General features: G+C 44.6%; 1 protein-coding gene across 1 annotated transcript in view; it reads right to left on the reverse strand.

The window, feature by feature from the left end:
• Window positions 1–20,024, reverse strand: part of GRK2 (G protein-coupled receptor kinase 2) — a 45,850-nt gene that overhangs the window by 8,596 nt on the left and 17,230 nt on the right. The window contains exons 3-15 of the mRNA XM_020805992.3: window positions 18,297–18,370; window positions 16,836–16,937; window positions 14,720–14,794; window positions 13,898–13,959; window positions 12,950–13,001; window positions 12,149–12,240; window positions 9,541–9,640; window positions 8,493–8,571; window positions 8,180–8,310; window positions 6,759–6,853; window positions 5,216–5,323; window positions 4,922–4,988; window positions 1,275–1,375 (exon numbers count right to left, since the gene is read on the reverse strand). Coding sequence (XP_020661651.1) covers window positions 1,275–1,375; window positions 4,922–4,988; window positions 5,216–5,323; window positions 6,759–6,853; window positions 8,180–8,310; window positions 8,493–8,571; window positions 9,541–9,640; window positions 12,149–12,240; window positions 12,950–13,001; window positions 13,898–13,959; window positions 14,720–14,794; window positions 16,836–16,937; window positions 18,297–18,370 — 1,138 coding nt within the window. The remainder of the gene's footprint in view (window positions 1–1,274; window positions 1,376–4,921; window positions 4,989–5,215; window positions 5,324–6,758; window positions 6,854–8,179; window positions 8,311–8,492; window positions 8,572–9,540; window positions 9,641–12,148; window positions 12,241–12,949; window positions 13,002–13,897; window positions 13,960–14,719; window positions 14,795–16,835; window positions 16,938–18,296; window positions 18,371–20,024) is intronic.

The raw sequence follows: 20,024 nt of genomic DNA on the forward strand, positions 1-20,024 counted from the left end.
TGCCCAACATAAAAGGGGATCCTGTTCACACTATTCCCCTAGAAGGGATAGCCAACAGGCAACAGAATGTTAAAAAAAGTAATGATAATTTGTATCTTTGGAAACAGCCACTTTTTATTAAGCACTTCTGACTGCACAGTTTTGACTCCCCCTGCCCCTATACATGAAATTTACTAACGAAGACTGAAGCAGTGGAGCATCAAGACAGAGGGATGTTGTAGAAGAGCAACAGATTCCAGGACAAGGGTGGAAAATGCAGGGAAGAGCATGGTATGCAAGTTACATCCTCAGTAATAACTGGAAGCCTCACATAGTCCCCTTTTTGACTTCTAAACTGCTTCAGAGAGCTCCCTGGGAATTATTAATGGCTCGTTTTTAAACAAATGAGATCTGTGATTCCTTGGGATTCCAGGTCCTATGTTAAACATGCTGCTTAGCAGTGTATGCATGGAAAGCCTGGAGCTAAGCCTAATAATAAGGCTGAAGTACAAATGCACATTCCTGAACTTCCTCTGTATATTCCAGCTCCTAGCTCATCGAAATTCAGTCATCAGATTGGGACCCACTCCTGAACCTGAAGAAAGGGGCAAGTAGAACGCTTCGGTACATCAAGACAGCAGCAGAACACCAATGTATGGATGTGTACATGTATACGATGGGGAAGGAGGGAGCATTTAAGTAATAAGGAGTTATTTTTCTTGGTCACATGATACTCCTATTCAGGTACTACAGCCTGAAAACCCAGAGAGCTCCAATCTAGGTGAGGATGTTGGGATGCACATAAGCTCCATACCCATCATCCCCTCTCCATGTTCACCTCAACATACATGCCACATTCCTATGTCTATGAGTTCTGATAAAGCTGAACATGCAAAAAGGTCTGCCTTACCTCCAGGCAGTTGAAAACACTGGGGCAAAGCCTATCCTTGACTGCCATTAGAATCCTCTGTGTTTTCAAGCAAAACACCTGAACAGGGCTTCTTATAGCATCATGCATACATTCAGTTTAATGCATGTAATATATATCTAGAGCAGTCATGTTTTAAACCCGTCCTGTTTGTAGCAACCAGAGCATCTGAACACATTGTGTTTGTTATTAATTACACTTTTTTTTAACGACGAGTGGGTGACATGTTTTCAGCTGAGTTCGAAACTCTATTTTGTTTAGAATTTTTCAGCTGTTTTCAACATACAAAGATGGGTACCCTTAAACGCCCTGTCCACTTAGATAACTCCTAAACCAAGATCTTTCTGCTCCTCTGCAGAAGACTCACCCACGGCCCATACAACCCAGGCGGCGGTTGACATCTCTCTGTAGCAGCCCCTCCAGCAGGGAGCGCAGCTCCGGTGAGAAGGAATCTGGCAGCTCCACAGCCTGGGAAAAGAAAGAGGGCACAGTGAGATCCCTGGTTCTCAGGTGGATAGGATAGGATAGGAAGCTGAGAACAAAATATCATAGCAAGGCAGATGGTTCCTGCACATCATGCATTTGTGGTCAATGTTCCAAACATTGTGCCTCATGAGCATAAGCTGTGAAGAACGACTAGGCCTGTTGGTTCACTTACGCTGCCAAGAAGGGACAAAACCTCCTATTTCATGGACTAAAGCAACTTCTTCAGAAAAAAATAAGCTACTTGCAAGTGATTAGCAGTGCAGTCACAATCTAAAAACAGGGAACAGAAGAGAGGAGATGGAGTGAAGCGGGTGGGAAGTCTACAGCCCCAGAGTCACAAGTGACCCCCAGTTCCATTTCATGTGGCTTTTAGGATCTCTGGCGATCTGAACACTACAGGCCCACTCTTACTACCTCAACTGCCTTCTAAAAATCACTTCCTCTTCTGCTGAGTGTGTGGGCACATGTAAGAATGTGAGTAAGGGACAACTAGATGGGGGAGAAAGTGGGAAAGCTGTAGAATCCTGCACACTCCAGCCAGTTTTGGTTCTGCTCATCACTGACTCTTGTCAAGCATCAGCACTATCGCCCAGGCGACTTTTCCCTTGAGTCAATTACCTTCACAGGGGGAAAAAATTCACCATCCCAAAGCTGTAGAAATCCTCAGTCTCCACCATCACTGCAACCATTACAGGTGTCTCTACACTAATGCCACTTCAGCCGACAAACATTTCACACACACGCTCACCACCACTCTGATCTCCGGCAGATAGCAGCCTTTTTTGTCCAGCCTGCTTGCTCGTAACTATTTTTTCTCTCTGCAACTTGACCCAAGAGAATGCAGTGGTTCACTGCAAACAGCCAGCTCTGTCTCCTCTTTGCTTTTCCCCACAACTCCTCCCCTCCTCTCCTTCCTTCACCAAGGTGTCTTTAGAGGCCTGTCAAACAGTTCAGCTGCTGATGCATCACAATCTGAGTTGATTGTGATGATCTGTATTGTCTCCCTCTTTTCACTCTTCCTCTTGCTGTCAGCACTACCAAGCTCTATTGTGTGCAAAAGGGCCGTGGGAGGGAGCTTACACTCCCAAGAAACCTAGTGTAAAACATGAGTTACGATGCTCAGCCAGGAAGGAGAATGAAATCTGTGATTTTCTAGAAGCAGCAACAGTGGCAACAGCAGCCAAATCATCCATATAGCTTACAATCCACACACTCTCCCCATACACATTACACATTCTGAAATAATCCTACAGGCCAACAGGTGCAACCATACCACCTGTGTACCCACACCTAAACTAATGGGAGATAGGGGGACTTTTCATCACCTCCACACCCAGGACAGGAAAAGAACATCTCACTGCCTGAGATGTAACACCCAGCAGGCACTAGACAGACATGGAAAGCATGAATCTACTGCACTGTAGGCATCTTTCAGTCTTGAGAGACTATGGTAATGTGCTTGGTTGCTTTCCATGAATCTAGTAGATTCATGGAAAGCATGAATCTACTAGAAAGCAGGAATACCAATCAAATGATATCCGCAAGGCGGTTGTCTAAATTTCTCTTTGCCTGCATTCAAGAGAAATCAAGGTATTTGATTCCATTGCCATACTGCTCTAACAGTTAGGAAGTTTTTCCTGACATTCAACTGAAATCTGGCACCCTATAACTTGAGCCCATGATTGTGTGTCCTACATTCTGGGATGATCGAGAACAGATCCTGCCCTTCCTCTGTATGACAGTCTTTCAAGTATTTGAAAATTGTTATCACATCTCCCCCTCAGTATTTTCTCAAGGCTAAACATGCCCAGTTCTTTCAGTCTTTCCTCGTAAGGTTTGGTTTCCAGTCCCCTGATTACCCTTGTTGCCCTCCTCTGAACTTGTTCCAATTTGTCAGCGTCCTTCTTGAAGTGCGATGTCCAGAAAGGAGAGCTTTGGTTTTCACTCTTGGAACAGTGGCTTCAGGGAAATGTTTGGCTTACCATTTTTGGAAATGGGATGTTGGGCTAAATTGACCTCTGGACTGTTCCAGAAGGGCTCACTGTATGTTTTACATGGGTTTTCTATGAATATAAGCTTTCTATTCTCTGCAATGCATTTACTAGAAAACTTCACGACTGGCAAGGTATGTGCTGTGATGAGAAAGGCTACTCCCCCACCCACTGAAGCATGCTACAATTCCCTCTATTTCTGATGTCTCTCTGTAGCAGTTGTTGCTTATGAGGCCAAAATGGAACAACTCATGCATAAGACTGTGGTATCAACAGGCTTGAGATGACCATAAGATTTGCAGAAATAAAAATGTTAAAGGAAAAACATTGTCAGAGAGAAAATCTCAACTCCTACTGAAAACTGAGCATGCTTTGGAGCTGTTGCAGGCAGGATGATGCTGATTAGTTGGAGAAAGCAGTGGGGGGGACCCTATATATTAGGTCTCGCTTGCTTATTTGTTTATTTTACAATATTAAATGTGTATTTTAAGCACCATTATTAATTTGCAAAACAATGTACAGCTTGAGTCTCACAGCCGTTCTTCATGGTAGGACTCTATTATTCCCATTTTATAGACATCAGAGCTGCCTGAGCAATAGTGAGTTGCCTAATAGCAAGTTCATGGTCAAGCTTTCAGTCTGAATCCAGCTTTTCAGGATGGGCACTACTCTGCTTTGGAAGTGAAGCCTGAACAACTAACACAAAGAGAACTCAAAATAATTTCCGTTCCGAAACTCTGCAGTCAACACACACTGAATGCCCAGGAGCAGACAGAACATGACTGGAATGTGCCAGACAAGAGCATTTGATTGCACTGTCTGTGGGGCACCTCTCTACCCCCAAAGTCTGATGGCCTGGACACCTTGGCAAGAGTTGTACAGTTTGCCCTGCCAAACAATTACCACAGAGTCGAACTGAATAGCACCTGTTTATTGTCTTCATAAGTTCTCTGGGGGAGGGAATTTCTTTGCTATTGTCTGTATGGTGCTAAAAATAGAAGACCCCTGATCTACTGAGGTTCCTAAAGAAAACACCAAAATTACCAGGCCAATTGTAAGAAACATACTTTGCGTCCTTCTCCCCGCTTCCCACATGCAAATATACAAACACTGACTCATGACCAACCAGAATACACTGAAAATAATAGAAGCAGGGACTGGTCCAAAATCTGGGGACAACTGATCTGGGAATTCAGCAGAGGAGAAACTTGTGGCAAAAGTGTTAAAACAGTAACTTCTTCCACCTCTTGTGTGTAACATAACTGTATGGCAATCCATTTATTGATCTCTGAAAGGCAAAGGTATGCTTACAGTCGGGGACTGTTACATGGGACACTTTACTTTTTTAGACACTGCCTGAGGTATTCTGGGAGGTGCAGCCCCAAAAAGTAACATTTCCCATCTCTGGAAATGGGAGTACAGTCGGGGTGGCTGAGACTTTGTAGAACCAAAGGACTAAGAGGTGCAAAGCTCAGTCCCACCATGATTTCCGGTCAATACAGATCCCTGACAAGCATGAGAGGCAAAAGTGGCTTACCATCGTGAGTGTCATGCGGTCGATCTCGTGTTTATCCTTAGTCTTGTGCTGCCGAAAGGGGCTATGCCTGAGATAACACCAAGGCAAGTGTCAAAAGAGATGCCTTTCTCACCTGCACCCCTTTAAAACTCTTTTTTTTCCTCAGGTACTTGTTCTCAGTTTCAGCAGTGCCGATCCCTCCAGGCTAATGCCCACTTTAACCACAGCTCTCCCTGCCAGTCAGGCCTCCTTGCTTCCCTCCCACCCCTGCGGTCTTTCTAGACCTTGAACCCTCCTTCCATGCTACCCACTTACCCCCTCAGTAGTTTGAAGAGCATGCAGCCTAGAGAGAACCAGTCAGCACTGCTATCGTAGGCCACACCCTTCTGCAGCACCTCTGGCGCCATGTACCCATGTGTGCCACTGTAGGGATGGAATAAACCAGGAGTTAACGAGAATGTGCTGGAGGCCCCCAGCAGAAGGTGTCACTGGAAAACATCTCAACTGATTCCTGTGGGAAAGATTTGCACTTTTGCATTTGGTAACATGGGCTCTGTAAGGAGAGATATATATCAACCCCTTTATGCATGCCATTTGGTGTAAAATCACAAGTAGCAAGAACTTTCTGTGCATGGAAGTTGTTTCAACTGGAAACTCTAGCAAAGATAAGGGTCCTTGCAACACCAGTTATCAATCAACAGGGGCTCCTCACACTTTCTGGGGAATCATTTATTTATATATTTAGAATATTTATATGCTGCCTTCCTTGGATCCAAGGTGGCTTACAGTATAAAAAGAAACAAAGTTAAAAACCAAATAATAAATTGGTTACGATATTTAAAAAGGATTTAACAAATATCAAATAATGCAGAGCTAAAGGAAGTTGATTTTTTGGACTATAATTGCCTCAGTAATTCAGCCAGTAAGGCCATGCTGCCTATGGGACTCTTATAAGTTAAAAAGCAAAATTTCCCATCCCTGGAATGAAGACATTTGCAACAGTTAGGAACTGGGTTAACACTGGGTTATCCTACCCAATGCCTTCCAAAAGTTACTTCACTCATGCAAGCCTTTGAATGGATAGCCCAGAATGTGCAGGGCTGAGACTTGTAATCAGTAGATTACAAATCTATGAGATGCAGATAATTTGTTTACATATAGGCTGGGGTACAAATATAAAATATCACCAGTGAGGAAGCTAACGCAACATTGATCTCCACGGCATACAGTATTGGAATAAATATTTAAACCAGGGTGTGAGTTATCTCACAGGGTCAAGGGTCACTTTTCAGATTTGCCAGCAGGCCAAGGGATGGACTCCTAAGGAAGAGGGGGGAGAGGTGTGCTTCAAAAGACTCATCTGCATATTTGATGTTTATTATTATTATAAGTATTTGGAGAGAATGGTCCAAGGAGTTTTTTTTACCTGAAAAATGAGTTTAGTAACAACAAAATCCAAATTAAATTCTGAAAAAGCTCCCTCATGTCTGCTATTAGCCACTTTTTAAAATTAATGGGGAGCCATTGGGGGTCAGTGATACTGAAGGGGACAAAAACATGGTGAGATTGTCCCAAAACCCTCTTGAGGGCACAAAAGAACTTTCTGAACAAATGATTTTTTTTCACCAAAAAAAACCAAAAACATTTTAACTTGGGCCGGGGGGGGGAGTTGGAGGGGACCCAAATCACTCTTGGGAGCTGCATGTAGAGGATGTTGGGGAAGAAGGGGAGAGAGGAGAGGGTCCCCCTAGCCATTATTCTGCCACACCTATTGGGGAAGGAGTCAGCCACAGGGTAGGGAGAGACAGTAGAGAAAACCCTTATGGGCTGAGGAATAAATGCTTTGTTGGATACTCACACACTCGCATGAGGCTTCTTCTTGGAGAAATCACATGCAAGGCCCAGATCTGAGATGCGGACATGGCCAAACTCATCCAGCAAAATGTTGGCAGGCTGTAAGGAGAACAGAATATCTTGAGGAGGAAGGAGGGCTGGGGCCCAGTGTGTGTGTGAGAGAACACAAAAACACAAGTCCTCTTCCGTCATATTTTAACTTGCCTACTATGGGATTTGAGAGATAAAGGCAATTCTCTCTGGGGAAACTGAAGAAGAGTTCAGCTTTGGTGGTGGTTAGACTCAAATCTGAAATAACTAGGAACTTATAATATACCCCTTCATCTGGGTGTGTTCCTCACATGAACAAAATCGTGGGTGGGTGAGCATGTCTTTCTGCATGCATGTAGCAACTTCCACACTCACTCAAGGGTTGTTTCCCTCTTATTTCTGGCCTTCCATGAGTTGAAAGACAAACTGCTGAAGTGCGAAGCTTCTAACTCATGGCTGCTCCTCATATTATTGAAACCCTGACTTCCTAGGCAACTCCACATGTGCAGACTCCACTCCTTAGAAGGTGGCCCTTCAACTGCCAGAGGATTGAAAACGAAGACCTGCTGGCAGAAGCAGAGTTTGCTGATCCCTCCTCTCCCAGCGTTTCTGCACATGCAGTTTTACTCACACGAAGAAAAAGAATGCTTAGATGGGGCTGTACAAAACAAGGAACACACACTCATTCCCTTCCACTTCATAAAAAGTGACAACTGTTATTCAAAGTGAGTGGGTGTCAAACAGCATAATAAACCATGGGATCAAATCCCAAAGCTTTTCAAGCGCCAATGCATTTCATCAGGAGATATTAGGAACAAATTCTACTTCCTCTGGTAAAGTAGGATGCATCTGTATCTGTGCATCTCCATTTTCTGAAGAAGCAGGTGGCAGTCTTTAGATTTTGGCATCCTGCAATGGAATACACTGCCACCCAAAATGAGTCATGACACGCAGCTTAACGCTGGCTTCCACAGAGAGAAGGGTGGCACAGCTCTGTGCGAGTGTCATTCACCATGGCATCCGAGTGAACTGTGTTCTATGTATAACCAAATTAAAAAAAAATAACAACAAATACTGTGGCACCTTAAAGAACAACCCATCTATTTCAGTGTGGGCTTCCATGTATTACCATCTACTTCCTCAGACACACTGAGTGAAATGTTTAGCCACAAGTTTTACATTACAAGTATACATTGTGGAGACAGAAACCTTGCCAACAGGTTTTGAAAAGTAGATTTTGTTTTATGTGTAGGCAGGAGGGCAGCACTGAGGACCCCTATGCTGAAGATAGCCAGGAACTAGCTCCCTTTGTAGGAAAAGACAACAGGTAGGGCAGGTGACTCTGCTGGGCAACGATGGTGCAACAACTGGGCTGGACGAGGTGCCTTGTCTCACCTTGAGGTCACGATAAACCACAAAGCGATTGTGCATGTGTTCCAGCCCTAGGATGATCTCCGCTGCATAGAAACGCATCTCGGCCTCAGAGAAGACTCCATGCTGAGAGAGATGATAATGGAGGTCACCTCCTGCAAGAAGAAGAGGAGAAACCCATGCGATGAACACCGGCTGGACATGAGCAGGGGTAAGGGGCAGAGAGGCAGCAATGGAGTGGGAAGGAGTCCCTTGAAAAGAGACCTAGGGGGGGAGGAGGAGGAGGAGGTCGCGGAAGAGGAGGTAGGGCTATTCTAGGCAGGCTCCTGGCTCTCACCATTCATAAGGTCCAGGATGAAGCTGAGCTTGTCAGGCGTTTGGAAGGCATATGACATGCAGACGATGAATGGGCAATCCTGGCAGAGACAGAAGGAGCAATGTCATAGCGGGGGGGGGGAAGGGGGAAAAATAAATCAGAAAACATTCATGGACACATAGGTGGACAATTTTCCTATGATCCGTTGCTTGAACCTCTGCTCCCACCTATACACGTTTTCCTACACTGCTGTATATATTCACAATTCCCTTCAGCACTCTCTGATACAACCCTGAACATATTTGCTATGCAACATATTCTTCTGTGCATGCAAATACACATACATTTGGCAATGTGGGACTAGGTTGCGCAACACATCTTTCAAGCTCTTGCTTCATACACTAGCATTGCCTCTTCCACTGGCTGGTTCAGCCCTTAACCCCTAGCTGTCATTCCACAGTTTTCACACTGTTCTTTGCACCAACTCCTACACAACCATCACATAACCTTTCTGCTTCTTTGCATCTCTCTCTCTCTCACACACACACACACACACACACAGAAAGAGAGAGAGAGAGAGAAAGACTTGTCATATACACCCACAGTGGGCTTGCCCCTCCTGCTACACAAGTCACTTTCCTGCACACACGTCTCTGCTTTTCCTTCCACACCCATGCACATCTCTTGCCCCCACACTCACTGCATGGCCTCTCCTCCCCTTCCCTGAGTATAATATTCACTGCACTGCCTACATACATCCCAACCCTGCTGCTAGCTTACTGCAGACGTCACACTTGGAACCACATGCTCAACATCACCTCCTGCTCACCTTGTCCTCCCCCTTCATGCCCAGCATGTTCCACAAACTGTCTGCCACATCTACACGGGTGTATCATAGCTTTGAATCTAAGCACAAAGCCTGGTTCCCCCGCCCCGCCCTGCCCCTTCTGTGCATTTGCTGCATCACTCCACTTCCCCCATGGCAGGAAGCTGATTTACTAGGGAGACTCCAGACTGGCCTGTTCCCTCCTCCCTCCCTGGTCCATTCGCTCAAGGCAGCCCAGCTCACCCCAGTGCTGACAAGGGACAGCATGATGCGCTCATTCAGGGCCAGTGTCTCTCCTTGCTTCATCTTAATTCGTTTCTTATCCAGACATTTCATGGCATACCTGTCAAGAGAGAAAGAGGCAACAGCCTGCTGTTACTTCCTGCAGTGGATTGCTGGTAATGCCACTGCTGAAGGAGCCATCCCTGCAGACACCCCTCCAGAAGAGTCTGAATGCCTCCTCCATAGAAGCTACACATGTCCTCCTACTAATGGAGCTTCCAGTTATGACTGTGTTAAGATTCCTCCAAACCCTCCAGCTTTTCATGGGAATGGATTTGCCAGAGACATCCCTGTGATCTCACCATGGAACCTCCCTGGCACCCCTAAACAAAAATTGCCCAGTTTGCCAACAGATAAGAGTATATTCCCCTTTATTTTCAACAGGACACTTTCTGCCAGCTGGTTCTCAGCACGTAAAAGGGAAGTGAAAATGCTCACAGCTATTGTATTTGGCTTGGTCAAATGGTGGAGTTTTCCAAAGCAAAGTACCACACAATTAATCCCACTCACAAGGGAAGAGTAAAGGGGAAATGTATACGTAGGTATGATATGAATCTGGAATTCTTTCAAATTGGAGAGATAGCACCTTTAGCACAAGAAAAATCCTGGCCCTCTCTACTGTCAGGTACACCAGGAGGCAAACGAGGCATATCTTTAGTCAAGAGATCATGAGGCTCATTGGCACTTGTGTTTCATTCTACACACACTTCTTTTATTCTATAAAATTCTAAATAAAATAAAATCAATCAAAAGCAAATAACTCTGTCTCCAGTCACGTTTAATCTGCTGTAGCTAGACAAGAAGTATTTTGTAGCTACCAGGAAAGTAGTAGTCTTGGCTGTCTGAAGGATTACAGTGGTGCACCGCATAACGAGCAATTTGTTTAACGACAAATCCGCATAGCGATGTTTTTTGCGATTGCAAAAGCGATCGCATTGGGATGTTTCTAATGGTAAAACATCGCTTTGGCGATGATCGGTAAGTGTTTCGCTTACTGATTTTCGCATAGCGATGGTTTTTTAAACAGCTGATCGGTGGTTCCAAAATGGCCGCCGGGTAAAGAAAATGACCGCCCACTGTGTTTTCCTGCCCTTTCCTCGCTTACCGGGCAGCAAAAATGGCAGCCGCATGGAGGATTTCCGCATAACGGTGAGTTTTTTGCTCATAGGAACGCATTAAACGTGTTTTAATGCATTCCTATGGGCTTTTTTGCCCCGCATAGCGACGAATCCACATAGCGACGATTTTTTCGGAATGGATTATCGTCGCTATGCGGGGCACCACTGTATTTCTTCACATGAATGTGCCTGGACATTAAGATCTTAGCTAGAAGCTCTTTACTTGGTGGCAATAAGATGAGAAGGCCTGCCTGCTGATGTAGCCCAAATAATGGAATTTATTTTTTTAAACACATGCACTGGGTGCTTTTCACTATTTACTTTCAGATGACGGGCACCTGGTTTGTTCAGGTTCTACAAAGCATTTGATCTGTCTTTTTAATCACCTCCCTTCCCTCTATCTCGTGTCTTGTTTGATTGGGTCCGACTTTATTTTACAGGTTTTATACTGCCTCTTGCTGTTTTTATTATGTTGTCTTACTGTGCTTTATTCTGCTGCCAGCTGTCTTGACATTTCAGTTAGCGAATAAACTCGGAGTTACTGACACTACACAGGCAGCCATTGTTTTCTTTGATGTTTCATACACTCTTCTGAGTGTTCTGCACTTTACACTGGCACTGCTTGTGGGTATCCAGAAGACAGAAGCAAGCTGCAAAATGGCCACAGATAACTCTGCTTCCCGCTGGGGCCAGAATGGTGAGAGCAGGCTCTTTTCCCTCACGCCGCAATACCAGGACCAGGTGACATCCACTCAAATTGAGTGTTGGGAGAGAGAACAGGCAAAAGAAAATATTTCTTTACTCAGCATGTTGTTAGTCTGTGGAACCCCTTGGCACAGGACGTGGTGATGGCATCTGCCTAGATGCCTTGAAAAGGAGACTGGACAGATTCCTCAAGGAAAGTACATTGCAGGTTACAAGCCATGATGGGGATGTATAATCTCCAGGCCTAAAAGGAAGGTACCACAAAATGCCAGATATAGGGGAGAGGTATCAGGAGACAGGTATCTAGTTGTCTCATGTGCTCCCCGAGGCATCTGGTGGGGCCTCTGTTTGATACAGGAAGCTAGACTAGGTGGGCCCTTGGCCTGATCCAGCAGGGATCTTCTTATGTTCTTATGGACTTACTTATGTTAGTGCTGGGGACCAGTAGGGCTGCCTGGGAGCTTAAATATCAGATATGGCCAACACTACCATTCTCCCCTACCACTGTGACAAGCCAGAGCCATGTCTATACAGAACGTTATGCTCTCTTTCAGAGGGTACAGAGTACATTGCCATGGTACAAATACAGAAGAGCACTGTTGAAAAGACAAACCTATGAAATATATGGAAAACCCTGTCTGCTGGAATAAGCTAAGGGGGATTGCTGAGGAGCATTTCTCTGTCCACACTAGTCCTGTTCTTAAGAGAGTCTCATAACAATTTGACAAAATCATCCTGAACATTACATTTTGCCTGTGTCTGCTTTCCGGCAGCCGTAGACCTCGCCAAAGCCTCCACGTCCAATGATCCGGTGGACACTGAAGTCATTCATGGTCAGCTGGGTCCCACAGGGCAAGAAAAACGCAACAAAGATAAAGAGAAAAAGAGAGCAGGACAAGAATGTTAATGCCATAAGGGGCCTGGGCACTATTTTGCCCCGATAGCATTGTGGGGCGAAAATGGAGCATGGCTGATCTCCCTGAAGTTTTCAAGGCTGGCCCTACCATGTCTAGGGTCATATGCCACATGCACTTCCTTCCCCTCCAGTCATGGCTGCACAGGTAGCTTCGTAACCTGATATAAGCATTCGTTAATTATGTGAACACTCAACATGTTCTTACATGTGTAAGGCTCCCTGTATGATGGGAGGAAGGAACCTATAACCTGCCAGATGTTGTTGTTAACTTCCAGTCAAGCAAGGTCAGGGACTGTGGGAACCATTGTCCAAAACATTTTGAGGGCTGACATGTTTCCCACTCCTGTCTGGGCACCAGTCTAAATTCCATCCTGAATTTCTGTCAATTGACTCAGAGCCCCCAAATTGTCAACCTCATTTACCAAGTAAAGACAGCAACCATTCAAGTTTCTTGTAGGTACTGTGAGCTTCCAGAAGCTGGGTCACGTGTTACCAGATTTCTGAAAATATCATACCCCCTGCCATGATATGATAAAAATGGCTGCAGGCAGGCTTATGCTCTGTGTCTTTTGACAGCTCTTTCCTTATCATCCCAGCTCTCATAAATGCCTTCCCAACTTCAGGCACTCACATGGATGTTCAGCTCCACATTCTTCCACTGGCAGAAGCGTGTGAACTTGTCACTAAAACAGAACAGAGGGAGGAGAAATCAAAGAAAATACACACACACTCTCTCTCTCTCGTACTCCTTCTCTCACATAAGCACATGTACACACCACTCAGCTTCTTCACCAAACCTTTCTGCCAAGTCAAACATCCTGGCAACCTTAATTTACAGAAACTCCTTCACACAAGTAGGCCAGAAATGAAATGGTGGCTGAAATCCTGTTGTGCAGTTACACAAATGGCACAACTTTTTGAAGTGAATGGCTGTAAGGTAAAAAGTGTCCATAGACATTATCTCTGTTGCACACTACAGTACTGACTCGGCAAGGTCTACAGAGAGTTCTTAAATTATGGCAATCGGCCTCTAAAAGCTTCGTCTCCACTGCAAGCCAGCTGTAGGTAGGTTTACACAGAAACATGTTCCAAGTCTCATCATAATTTTCCCCATTAGTCTCCTCTGAGAGAACTTGCTCAGTGTCCTCCAGGTATTTCTTTCCCATCAGCTATTGTTTGTCAAGGATTTCCCCAGGCAGCGGCAGACTGTAGAAGGACACTATATCCTATGTACTAGTAAGAAATTTACTCTCCCACACACAAGACTGAAACCAGAGGAATGAACCCCCAAGTTTCGCAGAAGTACAAAAAAATAAAAAATAAATAAAAGACTTTGGGTTGGGATAGAAATTCCTAAGACCCCCATTCTTCCACATAACAACTCGGTAAGGACAAAGCACAATTCCTGAGCATGGAATGCCAACTGAACACTGTGATGGGGAAAGGAAGAAGAACGGAGGGAAAAAGAATGGCTGAAAATAAAAGTACTGTTGCCCGGTTTGAAAACTGAACGGAAGCACTGTACCATTTTGTCATTTATCCCAATGGGGGCAGAGTAGCGACATCCCTCAGCACTCACCTTTCAATGAACTTCTGGAAGACATTCCCATTCAGACACTGACAGATCTCTTCAATGTATGGCTGGCAAAAACAGCAGACAGATGAGGATAAACACCAAGAATCTACCCACTAACTCTTCAACCTATGGATTCCAATTCCCTTCTCTCTGGCCCCTGCAATGTTCAAAGTACAGTACAGTGGTGCCTTGCTTGACGATGTTAATTCATGCCAGCGAAATCGCTGTAGAGCGAAAACATAGTCAAATGAAATTTAAAAACCCATTGAAACGCATTAAAAACCGGTTAATGCATTCCAATGGTCGAAATACCTAATTGTCCAGCGAAGATCCTCCATACGGCTGCCATTTTCGGGTGCCTGTCTTGCGAAAAATGCCTCCTAAAAACAGCGGGGAGCCATTTTGAGCAGCCGGTGACCATTTTGAAAACCCGACAATCAGCTGTTTTGATCGTCGTAATGCGAAGAATTGGTTCCCGAAGCAGGGAACTGATCATCGCAAAGTGAAAAAAAACCATTAAAACATGGTTTTGCGATCACAATTGCGATCGCAAAAACATCGTTGTGAAGCGGATTCGTTGTTATACGGGGTAATCGTTAAGCGGGGCACGACTGTAGTTGAAATCCCTGGCCTCTTACTCCAGGTCACTGGTACAGACTGAGAAATATCAGCTGCACCAGGCCATGGTTCAGTCTGCACACAAACAACTTTGCTCAGATCTTTGTCTTACGTAGATATTGGTTCTAAATATGCCTGTGTTCCCATCTGTAACAAATGAGGTTTCAAACTTGGTAGACTCCTTTTAGCCTGCCAAGAGGGAATTACCTGGAAGAGATCAGGTGGCACCTGCTTTTTGCTGAGGCGGCTCTGCACATACTCCGTTGCTGTCTTGGAGAAGGGCTGTATGGAAGAGAGAAAAACAGATAAGCTTGGAGTAGGACTGCTGCCTAGAAAGAAACCAGACCGCTGAAGAATTGAGGCTTTTGATTTGTGGTCCTGGAGGAGGCTCTTGAGAGTCCCCTGGACTGCAAGGAGAACAAACCTATCCATTCTAAAGGAAATCAACCCTGAGTGCTCAATGGAAGGACAGATCCTGAAGCTGAGGCTCCAGTACTTTGGCCATCTTATGAGAAGAGAAGACTCCTTGGAAAAGATCTTGATGTTAGGAAAGTGTGACGGCAAGAGGAGAAGGGGATGACAGATGAGATGGTTGGACAGTGTCATCGAAGCAACCAACATGAATTTGACACAACTACGGGAAGCAGTGGAAGACAGGAGGGCCTGGCGTGCTCTGGTCCACGGGGTCACAAACAGTCGGACACGATTAAACAACTAAACGACGACGAGGACTGCTGCCAGCTTTCCATTGGGCAGAAGAGTCAGGGCCAAGCAGCAGGTAGGTACATCACGGGTAACCTCAGTTCCAACTCTGCTGGTATAACACTTTGGCTAAGGAGAGCAAGAGCCAAACTATCCATACAGGAAACAAGGTATCATGAGAACAGAAAGGACTAGAAGGCAGAGTCTGAGTTAGACTTAGTTTTGGAGGAGGTAGCTGTGTTAAGTCTGTGCAAGCCTATCAGGCAAAATTCAAAGAAACAAAACAAAAAAAAGACAAAAACATGTGGCACAAGCTTTATTATATTGTATTACTACAACCTGCCTCTGAGGCCTCTAGTGTCTACTACTTCTTCCTAACTCCACAAACTACAAGAAATCCAATCTCCTGCTCTCTTGCCAGATACATATTGTCCATGTGTAATTCCCACCAAACCCATTGCTCTGAGGCTTCAAGGATCTGTTGTTGCTTTCGAAGCATCTACATGGTTCAGATTATTTCTCTTTCTAGCCCTATGCTGCCTACTCTGGTTGGCAGCTACTCTCCGGGGACAAGGCAGAAAACGATCTGTTCCTTCAATTACTATGTCACCCTTTGAATTTGAGTTACAAGAGACTGCAGCTGGAACCTTCTGAATACACAGCCTATCTTCCAGCAGTTCCCAGGATGGAAGGGACCGTCTCACCAAACATACTCCTGGGTTGTCTCCTGTTGCTGTCCCTTGCCAGCAGCCCCTTCTCTCTATAGTTCTCTTCGTCTTTCCTTCTTTCCTGTTTGATCTGAGCACGAAAATGAACCAGATGTCCCAGCGCAAGACATCATATCATAGTCAGTGGCCGTACTGGCTAAACATCACAGTTCAAAGCTGTGCAAGAGAATATGCAGAATATATGCACATAGGACAAGATGCTGCATCACTCCAATCTGCATTTCCCTGAACCCACAGCCAACAAGTGAGAATGTGAGGAAACTGCAGGACACACACAAGCAGTGAGCAATGCCACAACACACACAGTGTCATGCCTGGAAGGAGGAATAATAGCAAGACATGAAGCTTCAGATACTGTGTGCTTTTGCAGCAGAACTATATGGCTTTAAAGCAAGGGTAGAAATGTTTTCGAACTGCAAGTCCTATCGTCTCTGGCAAGTACAGTCACTGAGAAGGGAGGGGGATGGGAGTTGTAGTCCAACAACAACTAAAAGGCTATGATTTGTACACTGCTGTTCTAAAGAAAGGTGAAAGCAGCAGCAAAGACACATTTCAGGATGGGCTGCCCTAAGTAATGACCCACAAATCACAAAAAGACCAGCCATTGGCAGGAAAGGAGCCGCTGCCTGTCACTGGTAGGCCAAAAAGAAGTAATGAAAGCTGGGGTGGGTTGTTCTATGGGGGCTGCCTGTGCCTCTTAGCAATTGCTAAAAAGTACTTTGGTGGTGAAAAGGATGCACGCATCATGCTGGTTGGTAAGCTCCTCCCACACAGTCCATGTAGCATTACATTTCTAAGATCTCATTCAAGGTGATCAGAAGTGGATTTCATGCCAATTGTGAAGGGACTTTTCTTTACTCTCTCTTGTGAGAAGAGGCATGCAGGGCACTCACGTGAGAGCAGGACAACAGCTCTTTCATGATGTATGTGTCAAAGATCTGGCGGCTCTTAATAGCTCGTTCCTCTTCAGAATCCAACTTCTCATACTTTTTGATCTGGAGAGAACAGGCTAAGTCACATCACAGATGCAAGCGCCACAAATGTGCTTTTCCCCCGAGACAGATTATATGAGGCCCACCAGTAAAGGGGAATTGTGGGGGGGGGGGGGAGAGAAGGAGAAAGAACTTCCTCAAATCCTACACCTGTCCTCTTCTGCATCCAAATTACTGGAAGGCAACGTTTGGAGCAAGGTCTTTTTCATTTATTTTATTATTGTATCTTCCTTTGAGTAGAGGGCATACATTAAAGCAGGGTAGCAGTGTCAACAAAGGTGACATTAAATGAAGTCAAAAGGGTCAGGAACCAGAATTAGAAGACACGGAAACAGGGTGGATTTGATTTTGATTTAAATTACAATTTAAATTTTTTAAAAAAACATTTTTTCCATTTAAATTTTTTTTAAATCAATTTTTCTGATTTAAATTAATTTGATTTTTAAAAGCGTTGGTTTTTATCCACCCTGCACACAAATGATCTTAATATCACACCAAAAAGTCACAACAAAGATTTCTCTTTAGATCTATATTGTAAAATTTCAATTCAAATACTGTAGAAAAAATTCCATGTACTATATACATAGAATATTATACAGTTTTAAAAACATAATATAAAACACCTGATTTTGCCCCTTTAAATAGAATATTTTGTCATCTTCAAATGCTTCTCTCATACCTTTCACACACATCCCGTAAGATTTTTTTTAAAGTACTACACGCTGTCCTAAATAGGGTTTCTAGGTCATAACCTAGAGATTCTTCCTGTATCTTTACATTCCTAGATGAACTGGGTGATGAAACAAGCATGGTTCTCACACCCAGTTTCCCCCGATTGTGCCACCTGACCCTTTTCTCACCCGCTGTAATGACAAGTTTCAAATTATGCTGCCAGGGAGGGAGAGGAAGGGCCGGCAGAGACATGGCTGCCAGAAATATTAAAAAGTAAGATGGAAACCTCGTGGAGACTATTTCACTGTAATCTGATGAGGCAGTTTTTGCTTTCGGCACAACAGTAAAAACCATGCCCTCCACCTGACTCTCTGAAGGAGGCCTCTATGGCTGCAGGAAGGCACAGGGGAGAAGAGATCTACTCCACCAGCAGAATCTCTTCCATGGACAGATGCAGCCACTGGGCACAACCTAATGTTTGGTTTCACTCCTCCCTAAAGACACTTCTTCATCTTTGGAAAGAACTCTCTAAAGTCCTCTCCTTTAGCATGCCAGGGCTAGTTGGGGCAAATGACCTCTCTCTCGTGTCAAAAAGGAAATTCAAACCTTGGTGTGTCAGACCCAAAGAAGGCAACCCTTGTTTGAACACACCGGAGGAATAGGGACCTTCTCCCACCGTCAAAGCCTCACCTCTTCATAGAATTCCACCAACGGTTTGGCCTCCTCCATCTGATTCAGGCAGAAGTCTCGGAACAGTAGGAACCCTGAGAAATACACACAGTTGCCATCAGTTGCTTACCACCTTATACAGTCAGCCAGGTTCCAGTTAAAACCTTCAGGAGGTCATGTCATGGCCCTAGATCTCACCCTTTGTGCCCGTCAAACTGGGACAGGGCAACCTGTCTGATGAAAAGGATTGTGTTGAAGCATGCTGAACAAACCACTCAAGGTGCTGCCGCCAGTATCTTATCAACAAGAAGTTTCTCTTTTCTGCGTAAAATTGCGTGCTCTTCTCCTCTGGCCTGCTGTTTCTACTGTGGCCTGCCAGAGGCTCCACTCTCGAGAAGCTCATCATCAGAACTGACAGCCAAGCCGCTTTCCCATATTTTTCCCTTTAGCTGTTTTTGTTTTTGTTTTTTGAAGGGCAGAAAGACAAAAGAAATGCTAGGGAAAACATGGGAGGATTAAAAACGAGAGGACTGCCTTGTAAAATTCTGTGAAAAGACGTATAGTAAAACCTTCATCTGGAAGCACCCTGAGTCATAACCTGGACATCCCACGTACAGAAAAATACCGAGCAAATAGGACACCATGTAGTTGCAGCAAAGGAAAGGTACTGCCACAGAAGAGACAGGCTAGAAGAAGCTTCAAGCTGCTCTGTCTAACATTTTCTAAATGATACAGCCAGCATCTCTGGCTTGTAACTAGGCAATCCCAAAACATAACTTGATGGCAACGTCTTGTCCACATGTGTGTGTCTGTGCAAGAATGGGTACATACTCAAAGATGCACTGCCACCAAATATGGAGGTTTCAGCCTACAGCTAGTGATGGATGTATCTTCCACAAAATACTCTTGTTTTTTTTCCTGGGGTGGTGGCCTTTGCTGCATTTTGTTTTTACTGGTAATGGCTTTGTGCCTTTAACAGCAGCTTAAGAGGAAAAATTTTAAATTGTTTTTACGAGGACCCATTAGTGTGCTAAAGTGTTGATTTCTGCCCAATGCATCGCCATTAAGAGTCAAGAACCTCTATCCATTCAAAACGACCACACATAAATATCTAATTAGTTTTAGAGCGACAAATGAAACCAAGCAAGCAAGAACAGGATTTGAGATTTCTGGTAAATATTTTAATTCTTTTCTGTGTGCAAACAGCTTTATGAAACAGTTTCATAGGCTGCTTTAGAGACTCTTAGGATTTGCTAAACGTAAAGGTTATACTCCAACACAAGAATCATTATATTTTTGGAAAGAGACGGGGCCCATGATGTAATTTAAGATGAAATATATTGATGAAGACATATATAAATATAAGAGAGAGAGGAAAACGACTTGCTCACGCTTGCTGTGCCTCTGTCAAAGCCTGCCATAACTTCCACATGCTAGAATCGTTATCCTAACCCAGGGGTGGGCAATTAATTTCTATAGGGGGCCACATGAAAAAACTGAACTGTGTTCAGGGGCTGAACCAACTTTACTTAAAAATAAAAGATAAGCAACTGATCAACTTTAGACAAAAAGCTATAAATGGTTTTGATGTTCAGCTTGTTCAGTGAGAGAAATCCAGTCTGTCTTGGGCTTGAACAAGTGCTTGAACACTGGGCTGGAGCGACGACCGGCGGGCCGGACAGAAGCTGCTCGCGGGCCGTATGTGGCCCTCGGGCTGGACTTCGCCCAGGTCTGTCCTAACCCAAAGGA

This window comes from Pogona vitticeps, chromosome 1, assembly GCF_051106095.1.
Source record: "Pogona vitticeps strain Pit_001003342236 chromosome 1, PviZW2.1, whole genome shotgun sequence".
NCBI lineage: Eukaryota > Metazoa > Chordata > Lepidosauria > Squamata > Agamidae > Pogona > Pogona vitticeps.